Genomic DNA, 27624 nt, shown 5'->3' on the forward strand with positions numbered 1-27624 from the left:
GGCCCGCTCTTCATCTCTGCTTGAGTCTAGCAGCTCCAGGCTAAATTAGCCGCTACTAGCATAACACATCTGAATCTGTACAATCGAGTGTATTGTGTCTGGTTGCATCGTCTCTGCCTGTGAATGCAGCGCTGCTACTGACTCCTAATATCAATTCAGTTTCACCTGTTTATTATAAACTTTTTGATTAGTTGTTTGGTCTTTAAAATGAAAAAAGTCCCATCAAAATGTCCAAAAATCAGAGTTCAAGTCCTCAAATTGCTTGTCCAAAATGTAAAGATATTCATTTTGACCGAAACAATTCCAACTTGAGGTGGACTTACTATCTTTTTCCGGAGCTTTCAACGAAATCACACAGATGTGACTGAAAGCAAAGTCTTGTTCTTAAGTCTTTAACCACTTTAAAATCAAGAATTAAATCAGATTAGACTTAAAATGATCTAATTTTAGTGTTAATTTCTGGCATTTTACCAAGAAAATAAGGTGCGACTGAAAGCTCTGGACAAAGTAAGTCAACCTTGAGTGAGATGGTTTAATCAAAATACTATTTCTAAAGGTCAGGTATGAATTTAATTGAAAATATTCAATTTAAAAACTTATAAAACAAAGAAAAGCAGCAAATCCTCACATTTTAGAGCAATTAATCAGTTATCACAACTGGTGCTTGATTCATTTTCTGCTGATCAATCAGTCAACGTCTCACCTTAACGTCGCTGTAAATCCAAAATGGCCACAACGGTAACACAGTCTACTGTATAACAGCCTCTGATTTTGTGATCCTGTCCCCACCATCTGGAAATATGTGCCTGGAGTGGAGGACCTGTATTCAGTTTATAGATCAAGCGGGAGAGAAGAGAGACTACAGCGCTCCATGTCGTCTTGGTTCATTTTAACTCTGACTCAGGAATTTCTGTCCCCTGGTTCTTTCTTCTCCTCATTTCCAGACCCACTTGTTTAAACCGACCTCATTTTTTTTTTTTTTTTCCACCACACAGTTTCTACTGACATGTCTGGTTGTGCTGCTGAAATCTCAGTAGTTCAGGTTCAAGTTCAGATACATTTGTTTGCATGAATGAAAAAAAGCCAGTATGATGCATGACAATAAATACGGGTATATTTGAGGAGGTTGATTAATCTATAACAGAAATAAATCAAATGAAAAATACAGGATATGGCCAAAAGTATGCGGACAGTTGAACATTACGCCCTCAGGTGCTTTTCAGAGAGATTCAGGACGTCTTGTAGCTGCTGTGGTGACGTTTTTTTAATAAAACATTGTTGTTGACTGTCACTGTTTATGATGTTGATGACTAGGATGTTGTTCATGAATATGTTGATGTCAGTCTCATTGATGTTTACACTATTTACTGCTGCCTTCTTCATATTGTCCTACCTGTCTGTCCTCTACGTATGGAGGCGCTCAGTTTCCTCCCCTGAGGGATTAATAAAGTATTTCATAATGTAGCTATTGTATTGCATCCCTGACACACATACGCACACACATAAGCTCCATGGTGCATGAAAGATTTCATCCATCCCCTGTCTTCTTCCCTCCTCCTCCTCCTCCTCCTCCTCCTCCTCCTCCTCCTCATCTCTTCTTCTCCTCTCCCTCCTCCAGCCAGGTTTCCTTCTCAGGAAACACCAGACTGTTGCACCCTGCGTCGCTTCGTCAAGCCGGAGAGAATAAGATCTGACGCAGGGGAGTGAATGAAAGCTTTATAATAAAAGCACACAGTGAGGGAAAAAATATCAGGCAACAAAATGACTCATAAAAACGGCACCAATACATTTTTATAACTATGTTTAGTAATATTACTGTTTATTATTAAAATAAATTGTTATAAGACTGTGATAGGTCTACTCATGACTACAGAAAATCAACATTTAAAGCATGTAAAAACACTTAGAAGAGAGTAAACAGTGGATAACTTAATAAAGAAAAGTCAATATGTTTGTATACGCTTACTTATGTTCCCTTTATGACATGAAGTTCAGCCTCATGTTGTCTATTACAGTAGTTAAGTCTTTATTATCCCCACTGGGGAGATTCATTTAGCAGCAAACAGTTAAAAAAACATAAAGAACATTAAGATTGAGACCTGAAACACATGCAGCTAAAGGACACACAGTTCCAGTATTATAGTTAGAACATATAAAAGTGCCTGATCAGTCCTAGTCCACCTCCAAGTTCAAAGTTTGGAGAGCCTCTAGGACAAATACCTGTTCCTGCTACATCTAGAAATCCTTTATTCGCCCAGAGGGAAGAAGGGAAAACTCAGAATAAAGAGGTTTTAAAGGGTCCTGAAGAATATCCTGAGCTTTCCCATGTGATGACCCTCCTCTGATAAACAAGCCAGAAGTCATTCAAATCACAACCAGTGATTTTAGAAGCTCATCCTCACAATTTTCCCTCATATTTTATCTGTTTTTTTGCACTTTAATGGTTCGGATCACTTGTGGTTTATGGCTATAATTTTGAAAGTTAACACCGGATGTCATGTGTGTTACACTGTGGTTGATTTGACAGCAATCCACTGAGCAGCTGAGACTCCTCTACGCCGTAAAAAGGGAAAAGCTCGCAGTCAAAAACAATGAGGGCGCACGACGCGCAACTCGCTCCAAGCCTCTCCAACAGCGGCGGAGTTTTTCCTCCCGGAGGATTCATAGCATGCGTCTGTGCGCCAGCGGGAGAGAGAAGGATCACAGGAATATAACTTGACGTATCTGCGGAGTTTGTTATTATTTTTTTATTTGCAAGAGAGAGGAGGGAAAGGAATCATGCCTTTTTGCAAACGGACGATACTTCCGAAAGATGTGTGCAAGCCCGACGGCGGGAGGCTGCGGGAGGCTACGCGCCCGCGGCAGCTTGAGATTTTCGGTGACTTGGTGGACGTGTGCGGCTTCACCTTGTGCTCGGTGCTCCGGCAGCTGTCGGATCTGTCCCGGCACTCGGTGAGCATCCTGGAGGAGCTGGAAGGAGAGCTGGTGTCAGTCTGCCACCGGTCTGGCGCGCTGGAGGGCAGAGTGGTCCGGCTGCAGAGGCACGTCGCGGAGCTGGTCAGCAAACCTCCACCGAGAAGTAAGAGGAAATTAAAAACCCAGGAGGAAAAAAAAAAAAAAAACCCACCTGGAGTCACTTTACACAGCTCGCAGCTGCAGGAGCAGAGCTGAAACAGATTTTTTTTTTTAGTCAGACATTGGTGTCAAACTTTAGGAAATGAGCTTAAATTCATGTTTTCTTTTTTTTTTCTGGAGGGATTTGTGGTTAATTGTTGCCTTATCACCTTCTTCATGAGTCAATATGACTCAGAACAGAGGGGTCATCTCTTCCCTGTGCGTCTTAAGGTTTATTCAGGGTGTGAGTAAGTGAGAGGTTTATTATTGGAGGGTTTGTTATTGTCAGCTGGAGAGAGAGGAGAGGAGAGAGAGAGGTGTCCTGAGTTCAGTTGCTGCAGGAAATATTAGATGTTGGCACATGAACACTTTGGAAATTGAGCTGGCTGAGTTAATTACCTCAGTTAATTGCTAAAGTAAAGCATAAGCATGTCGTTAACTGTTGTATGATGTTAGTACTTCTTCTCTGTATTTTTTGGTACAGTTTCAGACTTTAAAGTTGGCACGACAGGAAGTGAATGCAACACCTTTTACACCTTGTCACACTGACTTTCTATCGGCTTCGGTTCTCGGGGCATGCAGGTTTACCAGATGCTCCTGAAGGCATCACGTTGTGGGTGTGGAGAGAGAGGAATGTGAACTCGGTGTAATTGTAGAGATGTCATACGTGTTTTGGAGTTTTGTCAGTCTACCTGTCACTTTGTCAACTCCTTCACTGCTCCTCATGTGAAGTATTGTTTCTTTACTCCCCGCTGACACGATCGCATCAGTTTTTGGATTTAAAGCGACGTGAAGCAGGTGAAGGCAAGTTTTGGGTTCAAGATGATGCTCTTGTCACTCACTTAAAGAACTTAAAGTCGCCCTCTAGGATACTCAACAATGTGTTTTGCTTGCTTGTTTTAGTGTCACTGTGCTGATGAGGGAAAGTTTCTCTGAGCTCACCTTCAATCTGAGTTTAAGGCCTGTACCTACGAGCATGATTAGTGACATCACAACTAGTTTGGAGCCAATCATAGTCCAGTATTCAACTTACACAAGTGTGATGTGGAAACTTGAAACATCCAGTGTAAATACAGTGAGAATCCACTTTTCTTTGAAGTAAAAAAACTTTTAAAATGAGGAAAAACAAGAATTTTGAAAGTATTTTGACATTTCTGGAGGGAATCTTTAAGTTAGGAAAGTTTCAGAAGACTTTAAGGATCATATTTGGTGACATTTCAGGATTTGAATTTGTCTTGTTGTGATAGTCGGACTCGGACATTGCAGAAGACTAACTTTGATTTCCATTACAGTGTGTTTTGTGGTGTTGCTAAGTCAAGAAATTCTATTGAAATAACTACAGATTTCCACACGCTTTTCATCTCTTGGGTGGTTTTCAAAGCTAATTTTTCATTTTCGAAAAGCCTGGTTGTACTTTTTCTCACTATCTTAAAAAACTTGTCAAGGCTTTCCTTCCAGAGAAACATCAACACTGAATCAGACGCTCTTGTGTCTTGCTGAGAGACAGTTTGAATAGATTCTCGTCTGGCTGGTCGGTTTCCTAGAACAGGTCACCTTTAAGGGCTACAGTAGAGTCGTGATTTCAAGCTTTCACACATCCAGAAATCTCTCAATAACCATCAATAATGTGAAACTACCCTGTGATACATTAGCTTGTGTTAGCCTACAGTATATTACAATGCAACACTGATCCACACAATAGTATCAATACCACAACAATACCTTTTGATGGTTGAATTGATGTTTTTATTCAAACGTATGAGCACAAACACTGAGCTCTATACGTCGACATCTGCATCATAAGGACACATACCCACCTTTATTTGACAACTGTTCCAATGCAGGTGAGCTGCAGCGGAGATGCATGATGGGAAATTTGCACTGTGGCCACCTTCAACTTGTTTTACTCTGCAAACTTTGCACAAAATATTCGCAGGTGGTTTTTTTCTTTGTTTGTGTTACAGCTCAAAATTGAGCAAATGAAAAAGGCAAGCCGACTGTGAACACGAGTTTACGAGGCTGTCAGCAGTATGTGTGTGTCTGTGTGTGTGTGTGTGTGTGTGTGTGTGCGTTTTTCTTACCTCTTGGGGACCTTTTCCAGTGTAAACACCGTCCTAGTCGGGACCAGCAGTCCTCATGGGGACCAAAGCCCAGTCCTAATGAGGCAAAACATCATTTCTGAGGTTGTGGTTGAGGTTTGGGTTTGTGTTAGGCGGTCTGCGATGAATGGAACTAAATGCAATGTCCTAACAAGGATAGCTGTGCAAACTGTGTGTGTGTGTGTGTGCGTGCATGTGTGTGTGTGTGTGTGCACGTACCGTATGATAAGAGAAAGTCCCTCCAAACGCAGCCCAGATGTAGAGCTGGAAAGAGGAGAGGAAGATAGATAAAACAAAACACAGCTCGCCTTTTAGTTTACTTTTCCGAGAGGAACTCACCCATGTGTTGGCCGGTGTGTGTGTGTGCGGGTGCGTCTTTGTGTGTGTGTGTGTGTGTGTGTGCGATCTCACTCTTCTTTCTCTCTCCTTTCTAAATTCTGTGTGGGCTTTTGGCGGCAGCGTACTGTATCACTAACATGTGGGCAGAAGAAGCACACGGCTAAATAATCAATAGAGCCGGCCTGGGCCTTCGTCTCTCATCATCATCCTCACTCTACCACCTCTCTCTCTCTCTCTCTTACCTCCTCCTCCTGTCTCACCAAGGATAGAAAACACTGATCCACCTTTTACAAAAATAATAACAAGGCGTAAACATTTGGGTTTTCCTCCTTTGCAGAGTTTTGTTTCACATGTTCAAACACTTTCCTCTAAAATTTCTGCACTGCACATAACTTAACTCTCCTCCGCACGTCATTCTCCACACTCACACCCTCTTATTGATAAATATTAAAGATTTTACTTGTTTCTAATGAATCAAACAGGGAGTTGAAGGGGTTATAATGTTACCGGAGAAGCATACAGTAAAATGAATATGATTTAACACCAAACCAATTAAACTTGGTGGAAAAACTACAAGCATGAGCATGAATCTCTACAGAAGCATTATTTAGCTATTTAGAGCAACACCATGCATAATAATAGAGATGTTTTATACCCTGGGCAATGTTTTTGCTGTAATGCTGACTGGCAGTAATGGACACAGGTGTATTTTATGGTTTGAAGGGGTGAAAAACACCTGATCAAGGGGTCGGGGTCTCTTTTATGGCTGCAACTAATGATTATTTTCATAACTGATGTCACAAATCACAATATCCCAAAGCACACAAGACTTAAAGTCCAAATATATTCAAATAACTGTAACGTAAGACCAAGAAAAGCAGCAAATTCTCACATGCAAGAAGCTGGAACCATCAAATATTTGGCATTTTTGCTTAAATCAAATTATTCCACTCATACATTATAAGAAGTCTTCCAAACAATACAGTGTGGATGGATCGGTTTTCGTGTTGGATGAAGTTTCCGTAGGTGGCGCTCTTTTCTTTGTTCTAGTAACCCAGTTCTTCTATTTATTACAAACAAACTGAAAAGACTCATGTTTTTTTATTGTGTCATTTATTGTCTCTAATCTGTCTGGATTAGTCGTTTAGTAAATACCTTCCAAAGCTATAAAACTATAAACGAATCAAAACGAATCCATACGACTGAAGGTTTTTAGGCATGAAAACTACATTGTTAAAGTTTAAAACTAAGTTCACATTCTTTTCCTTCATTCGTGGACAAAAAAAAAAAAAAAAAAAAAGGTTTTGTGGATATGTGCTTTTCCTCCAATAACAACCACTGACAATCCCCCCCTCCACCTGCCAAAAAAGAAAAGTGAAACTCGGTCAGAGTTGCATAAGGCTACGGTGAAACACATGTTCCAGGCCTGGATGAGGGGATTTTTTCCACCACGAGCTGAGAGTTTGTTCAGGAGTCGGATCTCCTGAGCTGCTTCCAGGACTCCGACACGCCGGAGCGCCCGGAGGGGATCTCGGAGCTGAGTTTTCCTCCTATCTGGGCGGAGAGGAAGAAGCGGCGCTGATACGGAGGAAGAGGATGTTAGAGCTTGATAGCATGACAGTATGTGTGTCCTCTTTCCACTGGAAGTTGTCACTCACAGAGAGGCTTGAACTTGAGGAGTTTGTCCTCTGCAACACCTCCTCCGTTTCTCCTTCTCATTATGGGTTTATTTCCTTCCATATTCTCTCCGCTGCTGTTGACCCTAAGTGGGGCAGGAATATCCCAAGTATGTGACTGGGAACCAAAGTTCAGTGTTTTCGTTTTCGGCTTAATTCTCTGGGAAACCACATTCTTCCTTTGACCCAAAACTGATTTTACAGGCTGGTTTTTTTGCCGCAGTGTGTTGTAACAAAATGTTCCCCTCCGCTCGGTCCCAGCAGAGGCAGGGTTGAAGGCTAGTCGGAGGTGGAGGGCTTTTATTTTAAAGGGTGAATCTGCAGGGAAATCGCATCTGGTCGGAGATCGTTAAACACGCTTCGCTTCGAAATCTCGGTCAGTGATGTCACAGCAGGTGCAGGAAAACACCTCCTGTGACATCACTGACGAGGGGTGTATCCTAATGTGCAACATGTTTTAAGTTTCAGCACCTGGAGAGCTCTGCAACCCCTTTCTGCTCCGACTAAATCATGATATCGTTGAATTAACTTTAACAGAGAAAGGTTTCGATGAGGTCAACATTCTTTGCGTAACTTAATCATCAAATGTAGGAGAAAATCTGTGATTTCATTTAGAGTAAATAACAAAAACATGATCCACATGCACACATACCTTACAGTTTTTGACCATTTTTTTTCTTTTACCACTCTAAAGAGGAATCTTCCCCAATGTAATTTGGTTTATCCAATTTGTTTAATCCTTGAAATGTCAAGAATAATTAAAAAAAATGTTCATAACAAGTTCCTGGAGCCAAAAGTGATGCTTTAAAATGGCTTTTTTTTGTCCTAACAACAGTAAAATGCCAAAGACATTAACTTTGCAGCGATATTAAACATATAAAGACACCAAATTAGGATTGAAACCAGCAATTATTTTCATTTTTGATTCATCTGATCAATCATTTTGTCTATAAAATGTTAGAAAATAGTGAAAAATACCCTTTATATAATATTGTAGAGCTCATTATGTTGTCTTCAAATGTCTTTTTTCGTCAAAAATCCCAAAATATTCAGTTCACATTGATAAACGACAATGAAATCCTCACATTTGAGACGATGGAAGCAATAAGCGATTGGCATTTGCTTGTTAAAAAATCCCTTTTCTAAAATAGTTTCCAGTGTTTGTTTTCGATTAATTTTTCTGTTGATCAGTCAGCAAATCTTGGCAGGAGTTAAAAAGGAATGCAGCTACAGTGGAGTTTTGAGAGCGTAAAAAATGTGTCGGCGTCATCTAAAAACGGTCTGTTAATGAGCTGTACACACACTGAATGGAAAAAAACATAAACATCCATACAGGTCACTTTAGGCATCAAAGTCAAGACAGCTGTGTTCTGGTTTTTTTTTTTTTGAGGCCATCTGTTGAAAAATTGAGACAAGTTCAGAGCGGGACATTTATGGCAGTTTGACACACAAATTAACGCCTTTTTCTGCAAGTTTGGCCGTTTATAACGACTGGTGTTTGTTTTGGCCTTCGGTACGGAGCTGCGGTTTGGAGAGAAGGAGCGGAGACTTCGCTGTAGAGCTGTCGTTTTTGCATCAGCGTTCATCAATCATACGGAGAGAAAATCCATCATTTCATCTGTGAGTGGGCACAGGGACCAAAAACTCTGTACCAGCATCGACCCCTAAAGACAACAAACCGGCGCTGACAGAATAATGAGCGTATGACATGAAAAACTGCCCGAATCTCACCTGAATAAAAGTTAATGTCAGTTCTCTGGAGGTCATTCTGGTAAAGGTTGTAAATCATGAACTGAAATAGAAGCAGATGAAAGGAGGGCGAAGTAGTAAAGCACAACACTCCTGCAGCGTGTTGTAAGTTCAACATATTGTTGGAGTTATAGTACAAATAAGTGGCATTAAACCGTACAAGATAGTTACAAAAGTAAAGATAAAACTCTAATGTATTGTTTCCCAAACTGCTGTCATTGCAGAACTGTTAAAAAGGTTGATCAGTGTTTACATCTGTGACATATATAGTGATATACATGCTTAGTATTGTGCTGTACAGTTGCTGTTATTGGGATTGTGGCAAAAGTATGCTGCCTTCACTTGTTGTGGTTGTTTTTAAACTGCTTCTGTGTGTTCAAACCGAACAAAAGACACTATTAGATCCGCTAATAGATGTAAAGATGAGATGAAAATTTGGTTTGAAATTTGGTTTCAATTTGAGCAAAAGATGTGCACAGATTGTGGGTCTTTATGAATCTGCTTCATAAATGTACAGAGATGAGAGGAAAAAGGAGAGACGGGAGGGAAATAACAGAAAAAAGCAGGTTCTCTGGTGAGTTCAGAGGCACACTCACACATGAATCCTAATCCGAACCTTAACCCTAATCCGAACCTTAACCCTAACCTTAACCCTAATCCGAACCTTAACCATAATCTGAACCTTAACCCTAACTTTAACCCTAATCTGAACCTTAACCCTAATCCGAACCCGAACCCTAACCTTAACCCTAACCTTAACCCTAATCCGAACCTTAACCCTAATCTGAACCTTAACCCTAATTTTAACCCTAATCTGAACCTTAACCCTAATCTGAACCTTAACCCTAACCTTACCCTAATCTGAACCTTAACCCTAACCTTAACCCTAATCCAAACCCTAACCCTAACCTTAACCCTAATCTGAACCTTAATCTTAACCCAACACACGCGAATGACACAAGGCAAAAAATTTGCTTCATTTTCCATCTGAATTCATCTTTAAACCTGCATTAACTGTCTTTTTGGCTACTTTGGGAGCAGCAGAAACAAGATTTTAACACTCTGTCAACACTTTTTAAGTTGATATGTTGAATTTGTTAGCAAACAGTTGCTTATTCCCACATCCAGCAGTTACGGAGCAACGTTATCATTCAATCGGGGTCGTGTTTCTGTCCACTTGGTGGACGTACGTCCGATAATCACTCTGTTTTTGCTCTCTGCCTTAAACTCTTGAGGAAAATATCTGTCAACGAAAAGATATTGATCATAGCTGCTTTAAGTTGTTGACTCTGGCAGCGTCACTAAAACGTTTTCCAGATATCGGTTTGGTTTATGACCGCACTCATGTGTGGGACAGTCGTGTTCCTCCTAGTAGAGGTTGTATCATATGTGACAACATCTTATAGTTCAGTTTTTGATTAAAATGGTCACCAGTTTGATGCGTCTTTACATGAATGTTGCACAAGATGAAACCTACAGACGACTTGCAACTGACCAAAGGTTTGAGTTTAGTATCAAACTAATGAGATACAACTGAGCAGTCAGTGTTTTTACACTCCAACAGGAATGCATTAAACGTGACACACTAAATAAATCAGAATATCTGTTTTCTCCTTCCTCGCTTGTTGGTAGTGATCACTTGTTGCTTTCTTTCTACTTTTAAACTTCTGATTTACTTCCAAAATCCTGTTATGAAACTCAAATGGTTGATGAAGAGATGAGAAACAGGCTTTAAATCTCTTCTCTTTCTCTTACTAATTCCTTTCCTCCCTCTCTCTCTCCCCTCCCTCGTTCCCACGGGTGGACGTCAACCTCATGACTCAGTGTCCCTCCCTGTTGGCCCCTCTGTAATTCCCCCTCTCCTTTTTTCATACTTCTTTTCCTTTCCCCCCTTTATCCTCCAACACTTCTCTGCATGCTTTTGACGAACAGTGACATGCACGAGGGGGAAAAAAAAAAAAACCCCTCCAAAAACAGCTCTGGAAACTTGCTTTGAATTGATTTTTACAGCTTTATTCAGGTTCTGACGCCACAAAACGATGCATTCAGTGGCGACGGGTGACTTCGGACATCTCGGCGCTCATTTTGGAGATGCTCTGTATTCCCTAAAAGTTTGTTTTTAATCACTAATGCAGGCCGTGCATTGAATCAAAACATCTTTTCCAATGTCAAAATGTTCCCTGGCCTCCCTTTTCTCCTCTTCCTCCCCCACTATCTCTCTTCCTACAGGCGGTGATTCAGAGCCGACACTCCAACACATTGCAGTAGAAAGACTTTTGTTCGTTCTTTTATCAGTCTGGTTTAGTTTTCTTTCTAGTGAAATTTAATATTCAGAAGAATTCCCAGAAGTGAGTCTCATTTGCAGACTTTTAGAAATTAAGTTGAGTTAGTCATTAAAACAATAACGTCTTCCTGATATAAAACTGGTCCTGCTGAAGAGATTTAACCAGGAATAGATTTGATGGTTGTGTTGTTTGTCTGCATTGTCCAGTTACCTGATGAATCACCACCAGGGTTTGATAAGGATCCAAAGCAGCTGTAGCCAGTTCTCTTTGACATTTTGTGGGTTAGCTGTGCACTGATACAGATATTCTTATATTTATGTTGCTGATAGCTGATATTTAGCATCAATATTTAGGAAAATTTGACCTTTTAACAAGATGCAGTTACACCTTTCAGTCTGGAGGAGCCTCTGAAGCAACGTTTAGACATTTGACACTAAGGGTTTTTCCAGACCTGAGCTTTTTAGCCCAGTTTTCACCCCTTGGTGAGATTCGTTTAGACAGGTCTGAACACAGTAATCGCACTCAGGTGTGGACCAAACAACTATACTATGACCCTTTGAAAGAGGTTTTCTCGGTGCGGTCCGACACAAAATACAAAATACAGCGTTGTATTTGGCCAACGGACCTTCTTCAGGACCTTATTCCGCTGACCAGAGCAAACAAAACCCTTAAAACTTTCCATAACAAACTGAGGATGATAAATAAAACAGCCGCTACTATCAGTCGATCTTAAAAAAAGTGCATGAGAATCAATTCCTTTTTTTAGGGACTTCCCACATGCAACCAATGTAATTTTTGATCAGTTACACATGACAAACACAATTTTCTCTTGTGTTTGAATGCCTTCCTCTCTAGCACTCATTTTAGATATTTAACAGACAAAGACAGCAAAGATTTTCATTATTTGTTAAGCTGCAGATTATGTTTCCCAATAAATTGTTTTTGTAATTGTTTCTATACTCTTTATAGCTGTTCTCGCTCTCTTCAGTGATGAAGGAACATGTCACCCAGTGCAGCGATGTGGCTGCATTGGCGTGTTTTTAATAGTTTTTGGATAAAAACAGAGAAAATAAGATATATCAGGCTTTGGAGACACACACAATACTTGTAAGTAGGATGAGTTCATCGTTGGTTTGGCTCTGCACATGAGATTAAATAAGTGCAGACCCTTTGTTGTGCTTTGACTTTTGGACTCCCTTTTTGTTTTTGGTTGAGTGCTGTGGGTTTTTTTTTTTTACTTCTACGAAGGCCAGTGAGGAAACCATAGTAAATGTACTACATTTAATGTTTCTGTTGGAGCTGCAAGTGTTTTCACTGGAGATTGTGGGCATTTTTCTTCGTCTTATATGAGTATGTGTGTGTGTGTGTGTGTGTGCCGGGTTTTCTGTGTGTGTGTGTGAGTATCATTAGTTCCTAGAAGCCAGGATTAGGTGGAGGTGGAGCTTTGGGGGCCCGTAGTGGTTTTTGTGGTCATTAATTACTGAAAGAGAGAGAGAGAGAGAGAGAGAGAGAGAGAGAGAGAAAGAGAGAGAGTGAAGTGTGTTTGTACAAATGAGAAAATTAACAAAAAAAGAAAGAAAGAGAAAGAGCTGTTGTACTAAAATGAGAGCGAGTTGTAGATTCAGGTAAAAGAGGGAAAAAAAAAAAACTACTAACAACTTCCTGCCTTGGCCGAGAGCCTGGTCACACACACACACACACACACACACACACACACACACACACACACACACACACACACACAGACTCTCTGTTACTCTTCGTCAGCCAAAGGGATAAAACTTTTCTCCCTTTATTTTAATCATTGTTTCCCTCCCTCTGCCTGCACTTTTTTTTTTTTTTTTTTTTTGGTCAGATGCGTTTCCACGGCAACCATCCACCTTGTATGTGTGTGTGTGTGTGTTTTTATGTCTTGTCTCCCAGTGTCTCTCGCCCTCCTGTAGTCCTGCTGTGAACTTCATGTTGTATTTCTTTTTCTAATATCAGCACCGATTTGTCAAACGGCACGAAGGCGGCGGCTTGTGAAAACAGTCTGTTACACACACACACACACACACACACACACACACACACGTAGATACACACATACATACACTTTCCTGAGTATGTAGTCTTATAGTCGTCCCACGGGGAACGTTGTGTGGGAATATGAACGAATGTATGAACAGGAATGTGAAGAAAAGCTCAAATACACACACACACACACGTTCACAGGGATTTGTACCATTGAGTTAGTCAGATTGGGAATTACAGAGCAGAGAGAGGTAAGTGAAGAGAGGGAAGAGGAGAAAGATGGGAAGAAGAGAAGAAAGAGGGAGGAAAACTAGAGAAAATGAGGAGAGGAGGGCGAGAGGGAGCAAAAAGGGGAGACTGAGGAAAAGGAAGGAGGAGAGATAAGAGAAGAAGAAGGAGATGGAGGAAGGACGGGAAGATCAAAACGAGGAGAGATAGACAACCGTTAAAGAGACGGTTATATAATTTTACTGCATCTGATGTTGCAGTTTGTCACTTAATGTTTAATTTACAGTAACGGAAAGCAGAAAATCCTCACATTGTTTGGCTTTTTTGTTTATAATTTAATCAATTATCCAAATATGGACTCATCATTATGGTCTCTAGTAACTAGAGATATTTTTCCTACAGTTTATTTTACTTATTTATCAATTTGTTATATAATTTTTATTGTTGTACTTATTTTGAGGTTTTACGTTCTTGGGATGGGGAAAAGACTGCAAAATAGTGGACTCATGCTATGTATGTGGATATACTTCCTTGCTGTATCAACTGTGTAAATGGTGTATATTTAAATAATGTAGTAAAAGAAATGTTAAAAAAAGCATCACAATGAAATTGTTTGTAATGAGCACTAATAGTCAAGACAAGTCCAAAACAATGAGAGACGTCTAGAAACAAGATGGAAACAAGACCTCTTGCACTGACTGATTTAGTGTGTGTGTACAGTCAGATATAGAGATACAGAGTTTGTTAAGAGGGACATATAAGGCTTTTTGTGGTTTGTGGTTTATTTTTATGCTTTTATGATGTCGGATATTTATGTTAAACATGGTCAAAGTTCCAAAACTTGAGGTTAAAGTATGTAGAAATGCTGCCTGCAAGTCAAAAACCAGGGCTTCAACCTGCCTTAGTGCTTTGTTTGTGATATTTTTTTTGTACCTTGATGTCAGATAGTCGCCCATAAATGGCCGTCTATTCTGTATCCATTGTCGCTAAGGTTGTTCCACGTGTTGTTTGCAATGTCCACTCCCATATTTCTGACCGGATTTCAGCTCGAACATGTATGGATGTATTTTAGAAGTTTCTATTTCGAGTTAAGTACAAGAAAATGAAGTTAAATCCTGAAGCTGACCAATCAGAACAGAGTGGGCTCATCAGGAGGGCGGGCCTTAAAGAGACAGGAGCTAAAACAGCCTGTGTCAGACAGAGGCTGAACTGAGGGGCTGCATAAAGGGCCAGTATAAGATAAATAAAGAGTTCTTTGAACTGTAAATCATGCAAAGATATTCCAGTCGAGCCCCAGACTATAAATACAGAGCTGGAAATGTGTATGATACGTCCCCTTTAAGGTCAACAAACTCAAACATCAATACTATCGCTATATCTTCGGTCATGTGTGTATGTGTAGTCTCACCTACTGTGTTTACATGCTGCTGCCATCATGGCGTCTGCATCTGCTCTTTGAACAATGTGCCACCATTGAGACTCTGTCACACACAGACAAAACCTTAAACCTGTCTGGACCCTCAGGAAAACAGACCAAACATAATAATAATAATAATAATAATAATAAAAAAGCTGATTTTTCATTTTCTTGTCATTTTTCGCTGTAATCGTGCTTTCTGTCCTTCATACAGTACCATCACTCTTTTTTTTGCCTTTTCCACTTTTAAACTTTTCTTCCTCCATCCTGATTTTTTTCTCTTCCCCCCTTTTTCCTCCCTCTCCTCATTCCTCTGGGATAAGAATCTGCTCTCTGTGAGATAATATAAACACTGTCCTCATGCCTTGTCCTCATGTTAGCACTACAGAGAGAGAGAGACGGATTGTGTGCGTGTGTGTGTGTGTGTGTGTGTGCAGCAGAAAACAAGAGAAAAGTCTTACAAACATGACCAATGACAAACTGGAACATCGCCCGTATATAAAAACACTTGTAGGAGACGTTGCCGGACCCAGAGGAGGGAGGAGAAAGTGCTGCTCTGCACATGTACAGTATATCATTACACACACTGGGCCTCTTCCTGCATTATATCACCGCTGTTACTTCATCTCTTAGGCTGCCGTGATATTTGTTATTTCTCACAGTGTGAAGAAATTGGGAGGATTTTGGGGATCTTTGTGACAAACCATCAATCTTTCTCTGAGGCGCGTGCCGATTGGCGATTGGATTGTATATCGATTAACGTAGCAATGCAGTGTGTGTACAGTTTAGGCTATTTGTCGGTGAATAAATGCTCCTCAAGACCCAAGACAAGTTCCTGTGTCTTGCTTGCAACCTGCTGATTAAAGCGGAGGAGGTTAGCCCCGAAGTTAGCGATGACTTCGACCCTGAAGCAGAAAACAAAGTCTCCCCTGTGCTTCCTGACTACGGTCTAGAACAGGCTGACTTAAGCTGGACTGACCTTTAAGGTGGACCAGCTATTCTCATTTTAGTCGTATTCTATTCTAATTCTTCCACCCTTTCACACTCTAGAAATATGCCTCTGACTGACGTGAACGTTAGCTTACAAGGAACACAGAGTGGGGCTCACTTTGGCTAACGTTAGCTACTTTAGCTAAAACGGGCTAATGAGCAGGTGAGAGAACTGTCAATCACAGCTGTCAATCAACGCCCACACTGCAGACATCAAAGCTGCTATAAGTCTTCAAATCTTATGAATGGAGTAATAATTTCCAAAATGACCATGAGCCCACTTATTAGTGGTCCAAATTTAGCGATTGAGACCATAATGACCTTCTGCATTGGCTTCGTTGGTAGTTCCCGCTTGATTCTGTGTGATTGTTTGACCACGTATGTTGGACTCCTTCTTAAAAGTGTGTTCAGACTGAAAGCAAAGAGACTTTTAAAGGTGGGACGATTGACTATAATTTCAATGCAAAGACATGACCATGACCAGAAGATGTTTCAACTTGATGCTTTATGGCTCCAACTCAAAAGTCCAGTGTTTAAATTTGCACAATAATGCAAGCTGAAAGTTTGTTTGGTGTTCAGTCTGAACACTCTGTAACAATTTTGCTGGGTCCAGCTTCTCAAATGTGAGAAGTTGATGCTTTTCTTTGTCATACATGGTAAATGGACTGCATTTATATAACGCCTTTCTAGTCTTAGAACCACTCGAAGCACTTTTACACTACAAGCCACAGAGGATGTAATCATTCAATTTGGGGTTCAGTATCTTGCCCCGTGACACTTGGACATGTAGATCGGAGGACCTGGGAGATACCGATCTGTTGTTTAATGGACGACCTGCTCTACCTCCTGATCCACAGCTGCCCCTACGTCATACATGATCGACCTTCGATCTTGAAAATTGAAGACTTGAGGCTGTGGGACATTATAACAGGCATTTTTAAATGATCATCAGATTAATCGACACTGGAAATAACCGTTGATTGCAGCCCGAATTGTTTTTTCAAAGCATAAATTGACCCACGTTTCGTGCAAAAAAGGCCAAAGTAGTTTGACGCAGACAAAGAATTTGTCTCCTAATGGTCAACATTGGTTTCTTTAAACCATCAAATCATTTTTTCCCCAATCTTAATGAGGTAGTTTTAGTCGCCAAAACGTAGTCAGACCTTAACCTTAGAGGTGGCAGATCAGAAATCACACTTCAGTTTGAATTTTCATAGTGGTAGTTTTTAAAAGAGAAGCTATTTTGTAATTTAGACAATAATATTCATTCATTCTTTAACGTTTAAGGTGTCAAAAACTCCATATACACCTATAAAAGTGTCAGGAAGTACGGGTGGTTACCTGTGTTTGCTATTCTTTTTTAAATCTTTAAATATGATTGTCATCCTGGGTCTGAGTGAGTTAACAGACACGCATCATGTGTGCGTGTGTTCGCAGTGCAAGCTGGTTTTATCAATGTGTTTCTGTCCAGAGCTTTTTCTCTCAGGGCTGTAATGGACAAAAGGCTGGCTGTCAACACCAAAACGCTTAACGTCGGCCAAGGCATGCTGTAATGGTGGACGCAATCACTTCCAGATGACGGACAGAGGAGCGAGTGTGCGTGTGTGTGTGTGTGTGTGTGTGTGTGTGTGTGTGTAGCCGGGGTTTGAATTAGAGAATGAGAGCGAGGGGAAGAAGGGGAATATCAATTCGTTGTGGAGGGACTTACCTGGCTAAGAAGCAGGAAAGACGAGAGAGTGAAGTGTGTTAGCATCAGCAGCAGGGTAGGAAAGGACGCAAGCAAGGAAAGGAGGCAAGGAAGCAGGAAAACACTGTAAACCTGCATTATTTGTTAGTTTGGTGAACTTGGTGGTATTTTGAGGAACTCAACAATATATAATACTGAAAATTGATTGAAAAAGAGGAAAATGAGTCCAACTAACTTTATTAAAGTCAACATAAATTACACCAGATTTGATTAAACTGAGCAAAACTCTTAAAAATTGAGCAGCATCAACTGTAATATGATGTCAAACCTAGTTAGCATCACATTTAAACAAATATAATGTTGCATAACATTCGATTATGTATTTTATGTTTAACAACCAAATACATTATAATTACTTTCATGTAACACATGAGTTTAAATGTAAACATGGAAACTAGCAGATTATACGTAAAAACAGAGGTCAACAATTTGATTTTGTGGAAAAACCGTCACTCCAACTCTCTATATATTCATGTTTTAACACAGATTTCAGGAATACAAATATTTCTCTGCAGGGTGTAGAAGATTAAACTGCATTTAGATTAATGAAACGTTTTTGAAACTAGTTTGGTGAAGCTGAAATCGCAAGATATCTGAGCAGAAAACATTCTGACTAAATTAGTAGAAAGTTGACATTTTGCTGGTGTTTGCACTGGATTAATTAACAGGAAATGGTCTAAATTTAAATCAATTAATGAAAAAAAGATGTTGTATATGTAAGACTACAGATCCTGACAGAGAACATTCAGCTTCTTCAGTATTTTCAGGTTTTATTTACTGGTTTTCGCTGCTTCAATCACACATTTTCCCTTAAAAGGTTGCACAATTTATCTGAAATTTAGGTTAGAAGATAAAATCCAGCACCGGACCTCTGCATGTTCGTTACATTTTAGCTCAATAGTGACATCCTCTGACTGAGCCCAAGCGTTTAAAAAATAAAGGTTTTAAAAAATTACAGAGTTTAAGAGGAGAGAAGAGACGAGATCTGGCTGCGTTCGGGGCTGTTTGGGGGGGAAAAAACAACAAAAAACTCAAGTATTTATTGGCAGGGTGTTGTGGTGAGCGAGCTTAGAGGAGGGATATAACAACAGAACACACAGTCCTGACACTGAACACATGGACCAGGACACCCTGATGAGATGTGTGTGTGTGTGTGTGCGCCTCCTGCTTCCAGTCCGCTACCTGGCAGGAACGAGGCTCTGCGGTTTGGACGTGGTGTGAATAAACAGTAAACATATCTTGTGTGTGTTTGTAAACAACTCACAAACCTGCGATATCTTCTGTTAACACCCTGATTTTTTTGTTTGTTTGTTTTTGTTTGTTTGGTGTCATTTATGAGTCATTTTAACACTCTAATCTGACTAAACAGCTCATTTATTTCACTTCATTTCTGATATTTTTGGTTTGGAGAGGGGGTTGTTTTGTTTGTTTTTGTTTTTTATTGTGTGATTTATCATTTTTGACAAAGAAGCTGTGGTAGCGGTTAGCGTTTTTTCACAACAACAGATAAAAATGAGGAGTTGCAAGAGTTTTTACATCAGATTACACAATATCTGAGATGATCACTGTGTCATATTAAGTGATTAACCCTCCTGTTGTCCTCGGGTCAATTTTGACCCGGGAGGACAACAGGTGTCATTACGTGCTGTCATCAAAAAAATTGAAATGGTTGAGATCAGAGGAAAATATGTTGATGGATTATGGCAGACTGGTTTATGTAAAAGTTCAGTCAGGATCATGTTTTAAAACCATTTCAATTTTTTTGATGACAGCACGTAACGACACTTGTTGTCCTCCCGGGTCAAAATTGACCCGAGCACAACAGGAGGGTTAAAGAGTCAGAAATCGTTGCCGTGATTTAATGCATAAAACAAAGATAAATACATACAATGGCTGATTCTCCACACAGGTTTGAACCACCAAATACTTACTTGATGAACCTGAATTCTGATATTTGCATAGAGGATGGAAACGTATTCATTTGCGTTTTCTTTTGCTGATTTTTTAGGAAATTGGGTTAAAATTTTGCTACATTTGGATGAAAACTTGGCTATTTTTTCACTTGACGGCACCAACAGCAAATATTAATCGTGGTTTTATGAATGAAAGTGAGCTTTGAGCCATTTGTTGTGACTCGGCGGTGAATGTGGGCTATATTGTATGTGTACAAAGGGTGTAGTCGCACCAACAGATGTTATGATCCTGGACGAGCCCCCGATTTGTCATAATCTGGCTCAAGTCTGGACAAGGAAGGGGGAGACCAAACATGAGTTAAAATGGATTTATTGTGCATCACTAAAAGATAAATGAAACTAAACACAACCAAAAACAACATGGTTATATAGAAGCTGGTCAGTCCAGGTGAGCTGGATCTTCCTGACGACCCAAAGTCCTGCAGGTAGAGGACTAATAGTCTGTCCAGAGAGAGTCCTCACATGACTATAGTTATTAAAACTTGGTATTTTTGCACCAGCATGCTCATTTTAGTTCTACACTTGTTGCTCTTTAGTGGCGATTTTCCTTTTGCTATTTTTTTAGGCGTCCCCATTCTTAATCCCGCCCACAAAGCTCTGATTGGTCGCTTGTTTCCCCAACAAGGGGAGAAACAGCTGTCGGTGAGCACAACACCAGAACTCACCATGGTGACCTGACATCCTGATTTTTGTCGGGACAGTCCAGAATTTTGAAGGCAGAGGAGATAATAAATGTCCTGCGCAGATATTTGTTTGCCAAAGAGTCATTAATTCTTCACATGTTGCACAAACATCTGCTCCAAATGTCTCCTCTGACGACCAGTCAGCAGAGACGGGGTTTCTATGGTTACGGGGACTCACACACTGCATCCATGCAGCAGTTTCTGACATTTTTTTTATCAACAGGCCTTTGCTCTGTGATTGTGTTTATGCACCTCGCCCTCACAAGAAAAACGACAGTATAGATTGAAAATTCAGCCGCCAAAAATGACCTATAGTTACGTGTACGCCATAGCAACCGCAGTAATTATGACCCGAAGTGACGCAGTTCAGATGACGTCAATAAACGGTGACAAATTTTCATATTAGGAGGAAGCGGGTTGGGTGGAAGACTAGATAGATAGATGGCAAAAAGTGGATTTAGCTGCAGAAGACGGCTGTTTGCTTCCCGTTTCCGACCGCGAGTCGGACAGCTTTGATTGTTGTTGCGTAACTTTAAGGAAGTAATTTTAACCCACACCACATTTCAAGTGATCATTTTAACCCTAACCAAGTGTTTTTTTGTGCCTAAACCTACAAACCTAGTTTAGTTTTTACGGTTACTGCAGATTGAAGCGGCATATTAGAAAACGCTCCTCTGACTCGTTCTGCAGCGCAGGTACAATCGTGGTCGTTTCATTATGAGGATGTGTTGGTTTTATGAGCTCAGGTTGATATTATTGTTATAAAAAAACAGTCTTCTTTAGTCGTGTGGGGCTTATTAGTCTATATTTACATGTCTGTGTGTTGCTGCGTGTCCTCTATCTGCCCTCTGTGTTCATTAGTGCCCTGTGTGAAGCAGGCGCTCTGCCCTGTCAACACACTCAGCAGCTTATTTACTTGTTTTGTTACACTGCAGACAGTCCTGCACAAGCGTCAGCAACTCTCAGTCTGCACACGAGAGATGCTGAACGGTATGGTGAGAAATATCACTTGAGTTCTCTAGTCATGTTATTGATCTTAAAGCCTTGATGTCAGTTTATGGTTATAAAAAAATGGATATATCTGCTTGGCATGCGCTTATTTAGTATAATTTTCTCTAATCTTCTTCCACAAAGATGCACTTAAACGCAACAATATGGAAATCATGATTTCATTTTTACCTCTTATGCTAACGTTGTACTCATAAAATAACTGCTGAGACCTATGGAGACACAAGAAATGAAGAGAAAAACAGGTGGAAAACAAGGTTTATAATATAATATCTATAATTAGGAGTATCTAAACCACTTATTTGAGTTGTAAAACCAAAATAAAGTACGCCAAAATGTCAGTAACACTCACTCAGTGCTAGAAAAAAAACATGTGTGTCCACAACTACGACAAGTATGTTGAGTCAGAGTTGAATTTGGGGAATAATTTCACTGTTTGCCTTTCGTGTCTCTTCCAAATAAGTCTAGACTATCCATGTTTACAACTTATTATCTGACCACTTGTGTTTCCTGCCTGTTTAGGCTTCTTTTTATGATCTTACATTGTTCCCAGATCTCAGCGATTAACAGTACAATGTTGTAACCGATAGGACTGATGGCCAACACTTGTAACCAGATTTATCTCTAAATATCCGCTCCAGACATATAAAAACACTCTGCTTGGAGCAATAATGTGTGTCTGATAAGTTTTTTTTCCCACAAAAATAGTTTAATTACCACTTTAAAATCCTTAAAAATGGCATCTACTCCTTCTCTCTCATTAAAAAAAAATTCAAAATATGCAAATATCTTTCATTTCAAAACAGCTGGATACAAGATGTTTCTTACATCACAAGTTCATTCTCAGTGTTTGTGCACTGGAGGCTCCAAATGTCCACATCACACTGGCGTAAGCTGAATTATCGGAAAGAAAACGAGACTTTAAACACGACTACAACTAATAAGAGCGACGTAAACACACACCAGAACTTGTTAAGTAAGATAAAAGTGTGACAAAAGCTATTGATAGCGGGAATAAATAGAAACGCTGACTTCACGGCGTACAGCATAAAAATCAATGATGCACGTAGGTGTGCGTGTGTGTGTGTAGCATCTGTTGCTTTTGTGTATTGCTTTTTGTTTGTGTGTGCGTATTAATCTCTGCTGGACTGCTGTGTGTGTGTGTTTGTGTGGGCAGGGCTGACGCAGCAGAACTAACTGCAGCGTGGCGAGCGAGCGAGAGAGAGAGATAGAGAGAGAGAGAGAGAGAGAGAGAGAGAGAGAGGAGGGGCACACACACACACACACACACACACACACACACAAACAGATATATTACACACACATATATTTGTACTCATATACCAATGGTGCACAAGCGTTCGGACATTGACGTGACATTTGAAATGATACGGCGCGTGCAGACATGTGGAAAGATCACACGCAAAGTAGGATTCGGTTATCGTGTTAACTGTCACTGTTGCTGGTTCTAGTGCTAGAAAGAGACCACGTGAGAGAGAGAGAGAGAGAGAGAGAGAGAGAGAGAGAGAGAGAGAGAGGGAGAGAGAGAGAGGGAGAGGGGGGAGAGAAAGTATAATCAAAGAGGTGAGGACAGAGAGAGAAAGAGAGAGAGAGAGAGAGAGAGGATATCAGGAGCTAAAAGGAAAAAGGAGGAGAACAGGGGAGTGAGGCGAGAGGAAGAACAAGTGGACAGATTGATAGATAGAAAGGAGAAGATCAACAGATAGATAGATTGATAGATAGATAGATAGATAAGGAAGGAGTGATGCGTTGGAAAAGGAGGCGATCGCCAGCGCAGGGGAGGACGGGTGACGATGAGGATGAGGAGAAGAGCTCAGACACCTCCTTCAGAGTGCATTTCTTCAGAGGTAGAGTGTGTGTGTGCGCGCCTGTGCGTGTGTGTGTGTGTGTGTGTGCCTTGTCTTGATTTTGCCGCATTCGTCTTGTCATCATCAAGTGTCGCAGACGGGATGGGAGACGTATTTAAACATTAAACTGTAACTGTAGTTGTGAAGTAATACGTGATGATTGTGAATGAAAGGTGGTTTCTTTCTTACACCTGTAGGGCTGAGTCATTATCTTGTTTACTTGTCAAAATCTCCCAAAATCAGATTACATGTTTTATCTTCAGTTAAAGGATTCTGTGCTTCTCTTTTTGTTGAGAAATGTCAGTTTTCGGTCTCAGAAATCTTTTTAAGACGACTTTAAAATGTGTCGTATTAAAAAAAAACAACAAAAAAACAGACTGACATCTTGAAAATATAAGCTTTTCAACTGACTAAAATTCATCTTCAGCATTGAAAGTATTGAAATTGAAAAGTAGTAGAAGCTTTCTTTGAATCTTTGATCAGGTTCATAATCAGACAGTCTCTTATTCAAATCATAACCTTGCAAATTTTTAGGCTGTAATTCATTCAAAATGATCATACAGCTGATTGACAATATTAAACATTTAGCTACATAGAAAAAATGGTTTTGTACAAAAACCTTTTGGTTTGTTTGTTTTGTTTTTGATTTTTTCCCCCTGTGTCTTTATTTTTATCGTTTTGTACAGTTCTCTTAGTAGAGACTTCTTGTAGAGACGGCAAAAATCAATAAAAAATTAGATGTTTTGGGTACAGAAACTCAAAAGTTGTATGAAATTTAAAAATTATTTGATTTGATTGGAGTGTTGTTCAGAGAAAAGGCATTTGCCATAGAAATAGTTGCTCCCTGTACATTTTCCAACTACATGGTGTTTTTATCGCCTCATATTAACAGTTTTAAGTATGTTTACAGTCTTTACTGTTATTGTACTAACGGGAAATGAAACAAGCCAAAGTGCCACCTTCAAACGCTAAATTTAATAGTGTGATCAGAATTAAAATATTTCAAAAAACTAGTTAAACAAGTGTCTATATTTTCCAGAACTAAGTCAGTAAAAAGGCGACACTCCATAGTTAAAAAACAGCAGAGTTTCACCTCATGTTTTGGTCTTTTAGACGCGTTTCCACATAAAGCTGTCCTCAGAGCAGGTGTGACAGCCTTTTATAAAAATTAAAAAGTATTTCCAGCTGTTAATTACTTTATTATTTGTTTCTGGAGTCGTTCTGGAGCTGGAGCCCCTTTTCTGTACGTCAGCTGCTGCGTTGTATTTGCAAATATCTGAGTCTTAAGCTAGCTACGTTGCTAACGCTGCTTGCTAACGTTCGACATGCCGTTAGCTGCCCGGCGGGTAGCGAACAGAGGAGTTTGTCGCTGAAAACAGGAGGTGTCTCATGATGCTGGAAGTGATTTTTCCAGTTCTTTAGAAATCAATTGATAACTGGCATTGAAGAGTAACAATTAATACAATTTTAAAAAAGCTTTTGTTAAAGATCAAGAGGTCTTTGTGTCTTTGTTCATTTCTGTCTTCCTGTAATGTGTTTAACACTTTCCAGTCAGTTGGAGAAAACATCTTGAAACTCCTGCTGTGCTTTTTGTATATATACTTCCTGTTTTGGGTCAGAAAGCCTTTCATTTGTTTATGAAATGACTTACAGAGTTTTATTCCCAGTAAGAATACACCACACAACTAACTGCTGCTTTGCATTTTACAAATTTACACACATTCACACTTGGAAGCCGCCCAGCATCTCATTTATAACCTCCTGTTCGGTTGAATAATTCATAAACTTTTGTTGGTTTACACATACAGCGATACTGCTGGATGATATGTAAATATTCACAGACGCTTTAGAGATCTTTGTTCCTGATAAAGCTTTCATGTCAAATATGCCACGAAATATCATCAGATATTTGGATAAAGAGGGAGACGAATGAAAGCTTTCATGATGATGTGTCAGTTGTGATTTTCTACAGAAGGAGTTGCAGATTATCTAGAAATGTTTCTCAATCAAATGACCAGTTTAATTTAGATTGTGGTTTTGTGGAAATCCCCAAAATGTTTAGCAAACCCTAAACCTTAAACAAGATTTTGGCTCAAATTGACATGATTAATATATATTTGGCTGTTTCTGCTTTCAAAAAACCTGTAAAATGAATCATTTAATACAACTGTACCTCAGAAATACCTCTTATGGATAAATTTAGTGAATCTAGTCAGTTAGAAGTCAAAGATGAAATTAACAAGAGAATCCTGCAAGACCGGTAACGCTGTATACTTAACGCGCGGAGCCAAGATAAACAGATGTCTTTCATATGTGGCTGCTTGACTCACTCGAAAACAAACGAGCTCAGAGGCAGCTGAAGAGGAATCGTATTCGAACTGGGGAAACAAGTCTGTGTGGACGCATTACCCAAACCACAAGCCTCCGCCGACCACCGAAGCCCAGAACGGTGACACAAATACACACAAATGCTGGTTTGAATCACTTTGCTATCAAACATCTGGTGCTTTTATCATTAAGTCATTTTCCTCATCTTCCAAATGTGTTGTACGTCTTATTTTACTGGTTGTTTATTTTATCGGGTTGTGGTCAAACACTGAAGTTCCCTGGAAGCTTGGATGCTGGAAATTGAATTAAAGGTGCAGTATGTGAGTGTGTATCCCCCCTGCCAGCGATGCATTGATAGTTTTGTCGAGTTTCTCAGGGAACCTCAGCCTTCTTAACAAAACAAAAAGAGCTTAAAGTCAGTGGTTTGACCTGCAGGACTTCATTTGGTTTCGTGAATAGAGATCTGAAGCAATGATTTCATGTATGGTTAGCCTCTTTAGCTTCTGTAACTCAATGCAATCTCTCAATTAGTGTTTACTTTCCCATATTCTAAGCAATTGCAATCAGAAGCTGAAACCTTTGTGATTTAAACAACAGTTACTTTGTGAGCACAGAAAAAACTACAAGCGCTGTCAAGGTCACCGTAACCTGGTTTCGTCCACATCCATAAAACTCACCAACGCTTTCTTCTAAAGTCCTTTTTATCAGCTGTCTAGTTTTAGTCTCTGCTGTCTAAACACTTCTACAGCGTTCGTTTCTCTCCGTCCTGCCGCTATTACAAACATGTCTGAACCAGCCGTGACACCTCCACTGACTCACGGACATGTCTGTGTGTTTGTTAAGAGCTGCTAAAAAATAAATATTGAATAAACAACGATAATAGATTGTTTTTCAGAAAGCTACCAACCTCATGTAAACACGTGAAGCGTGCCGCACGACATACTGTTGAGAAAGGCCGTTCACGCTCCGCTGTTTGTGGCGGATCAGACCTGCGCACCGCCCTTTGGCTCGAGCTGTTGCTAACAGTGAGTCCGTATAACGCTGTTGAATGCTCGCTCCATTTTAAATAAATCCCTCCTACTGAACAATTTATGCATTCCAAAAGGTTTGAATTTTCTGTTTCTGACTGAGATTTGGCAGCGATGTATGGATTACTGCCCTTTAATCAAACTTTTGCTGCCTGATTTCACTGTTATCTGCACTCTGAGGTCCTCGGTTTGGGGTAGAGGACTCGCTGTGGTCTTCAGGAACTGGAGTCTCCTCTTTTGAACTGCAGTTAACCAAAGTTGGTTTTTCTAATCCGTTTTATTGTAATTTAATTTACTGACTCCCTGGTTTTAACGGTTCTTTTATATCTGAGTCATCCATCATAAGGTTAGACAGAGTTATTATGGCTGGTGGTTTTAATATTCATGCGGATGACGCCTCTTGCAGCCCTGCTGCTGATTTTCTTAATGTCACTGAGTCCAACACACATTAGGGGTCAGAATCTGGACCTTGGTTTTACACATGGTTTAACTATTGACTCCATTTGCTCTGAGGTGCTGCCTGTTACTGACCATAATGGTGTTTTGTTCAACCAGTCTTTGAACTTAGATTCTCTTCGAAGTAAAAGTTTAAAGTGCTCTCACAACTTAAATCATCTCACAGCTGAGAAGTTTTCTGCAGCTTTTGACCCAAGCAAAGTATTGTGTTCTCATGCGGAAGTAGATTGTCTAGACCAACACACATTGCTCCTCCGTTTTGGATAAAGTGGCTACTTCTAAAATGTGATTTGTCCCCTCCATAAATTCATCCCCAAGGTTAAATGACACCATTTGTTGTTTCTGGGGTTGGAGGGCAGAGCGACTGTGAAAATCCACTAATCTCCATGTTCACTGTCTTTACTACAAAGACCTTTTTAACTGGGTTAAACAACATGGTTAAAGATGTGAGGGCTTTTTATTTTTCCAACTTTATTTCCACCAGTAAACACAACCCCAAAGTCCTGTTTGACCCTATAAACAACATTGTCACTCCTGCACCTCCGGATGTGCCTGTTTTGTCAAATAAGGATCACAGTAATTTCCTCTCATTCTTTGTAGATAAGATTAGAGATTAGCATTAT

The 27624-nt window shown here is 40.0% G+C and overlaps 1 protein-coding gene across 1 annotated transcript in view; it reads left to right on the forward strand.

Annotated features, from left to right (window-relative positions):
- Positions 1–248: 248 nt before the first annotated feature.
- The window catches only part of nhsl2 (NHS-like 2), a 161506-nt gene continuing 134130 nt past the window's right edge, over positions 249–27624 (forward strand). Inside the window, exon 1 of the mRNA XM_067579881.1 lies at positions 249–3079. Coding sequence (XP_067435982.1) covers positions 2779–3079 — 301 coding nt within the window. The 5' untranslated portion in view covers positions 249–2778. The remainder of the gene's footprint in view (positions 3080–27624) is intronic.

Source organism: Thunnus thynnus, chromosome 22 (assembly GCF_963924715.1).
Source record: "Thunnus thynnus chromosome 22, fThuThy2.1, whole genome shotgun sequence".
In the NCBI taxonomy this organism is placed as follows: Eukaryota; Metazoa; Chordata; class Actinopteri; order Scombriformes; family Scombridae; genus Thunnus; species Thunnus thynnus.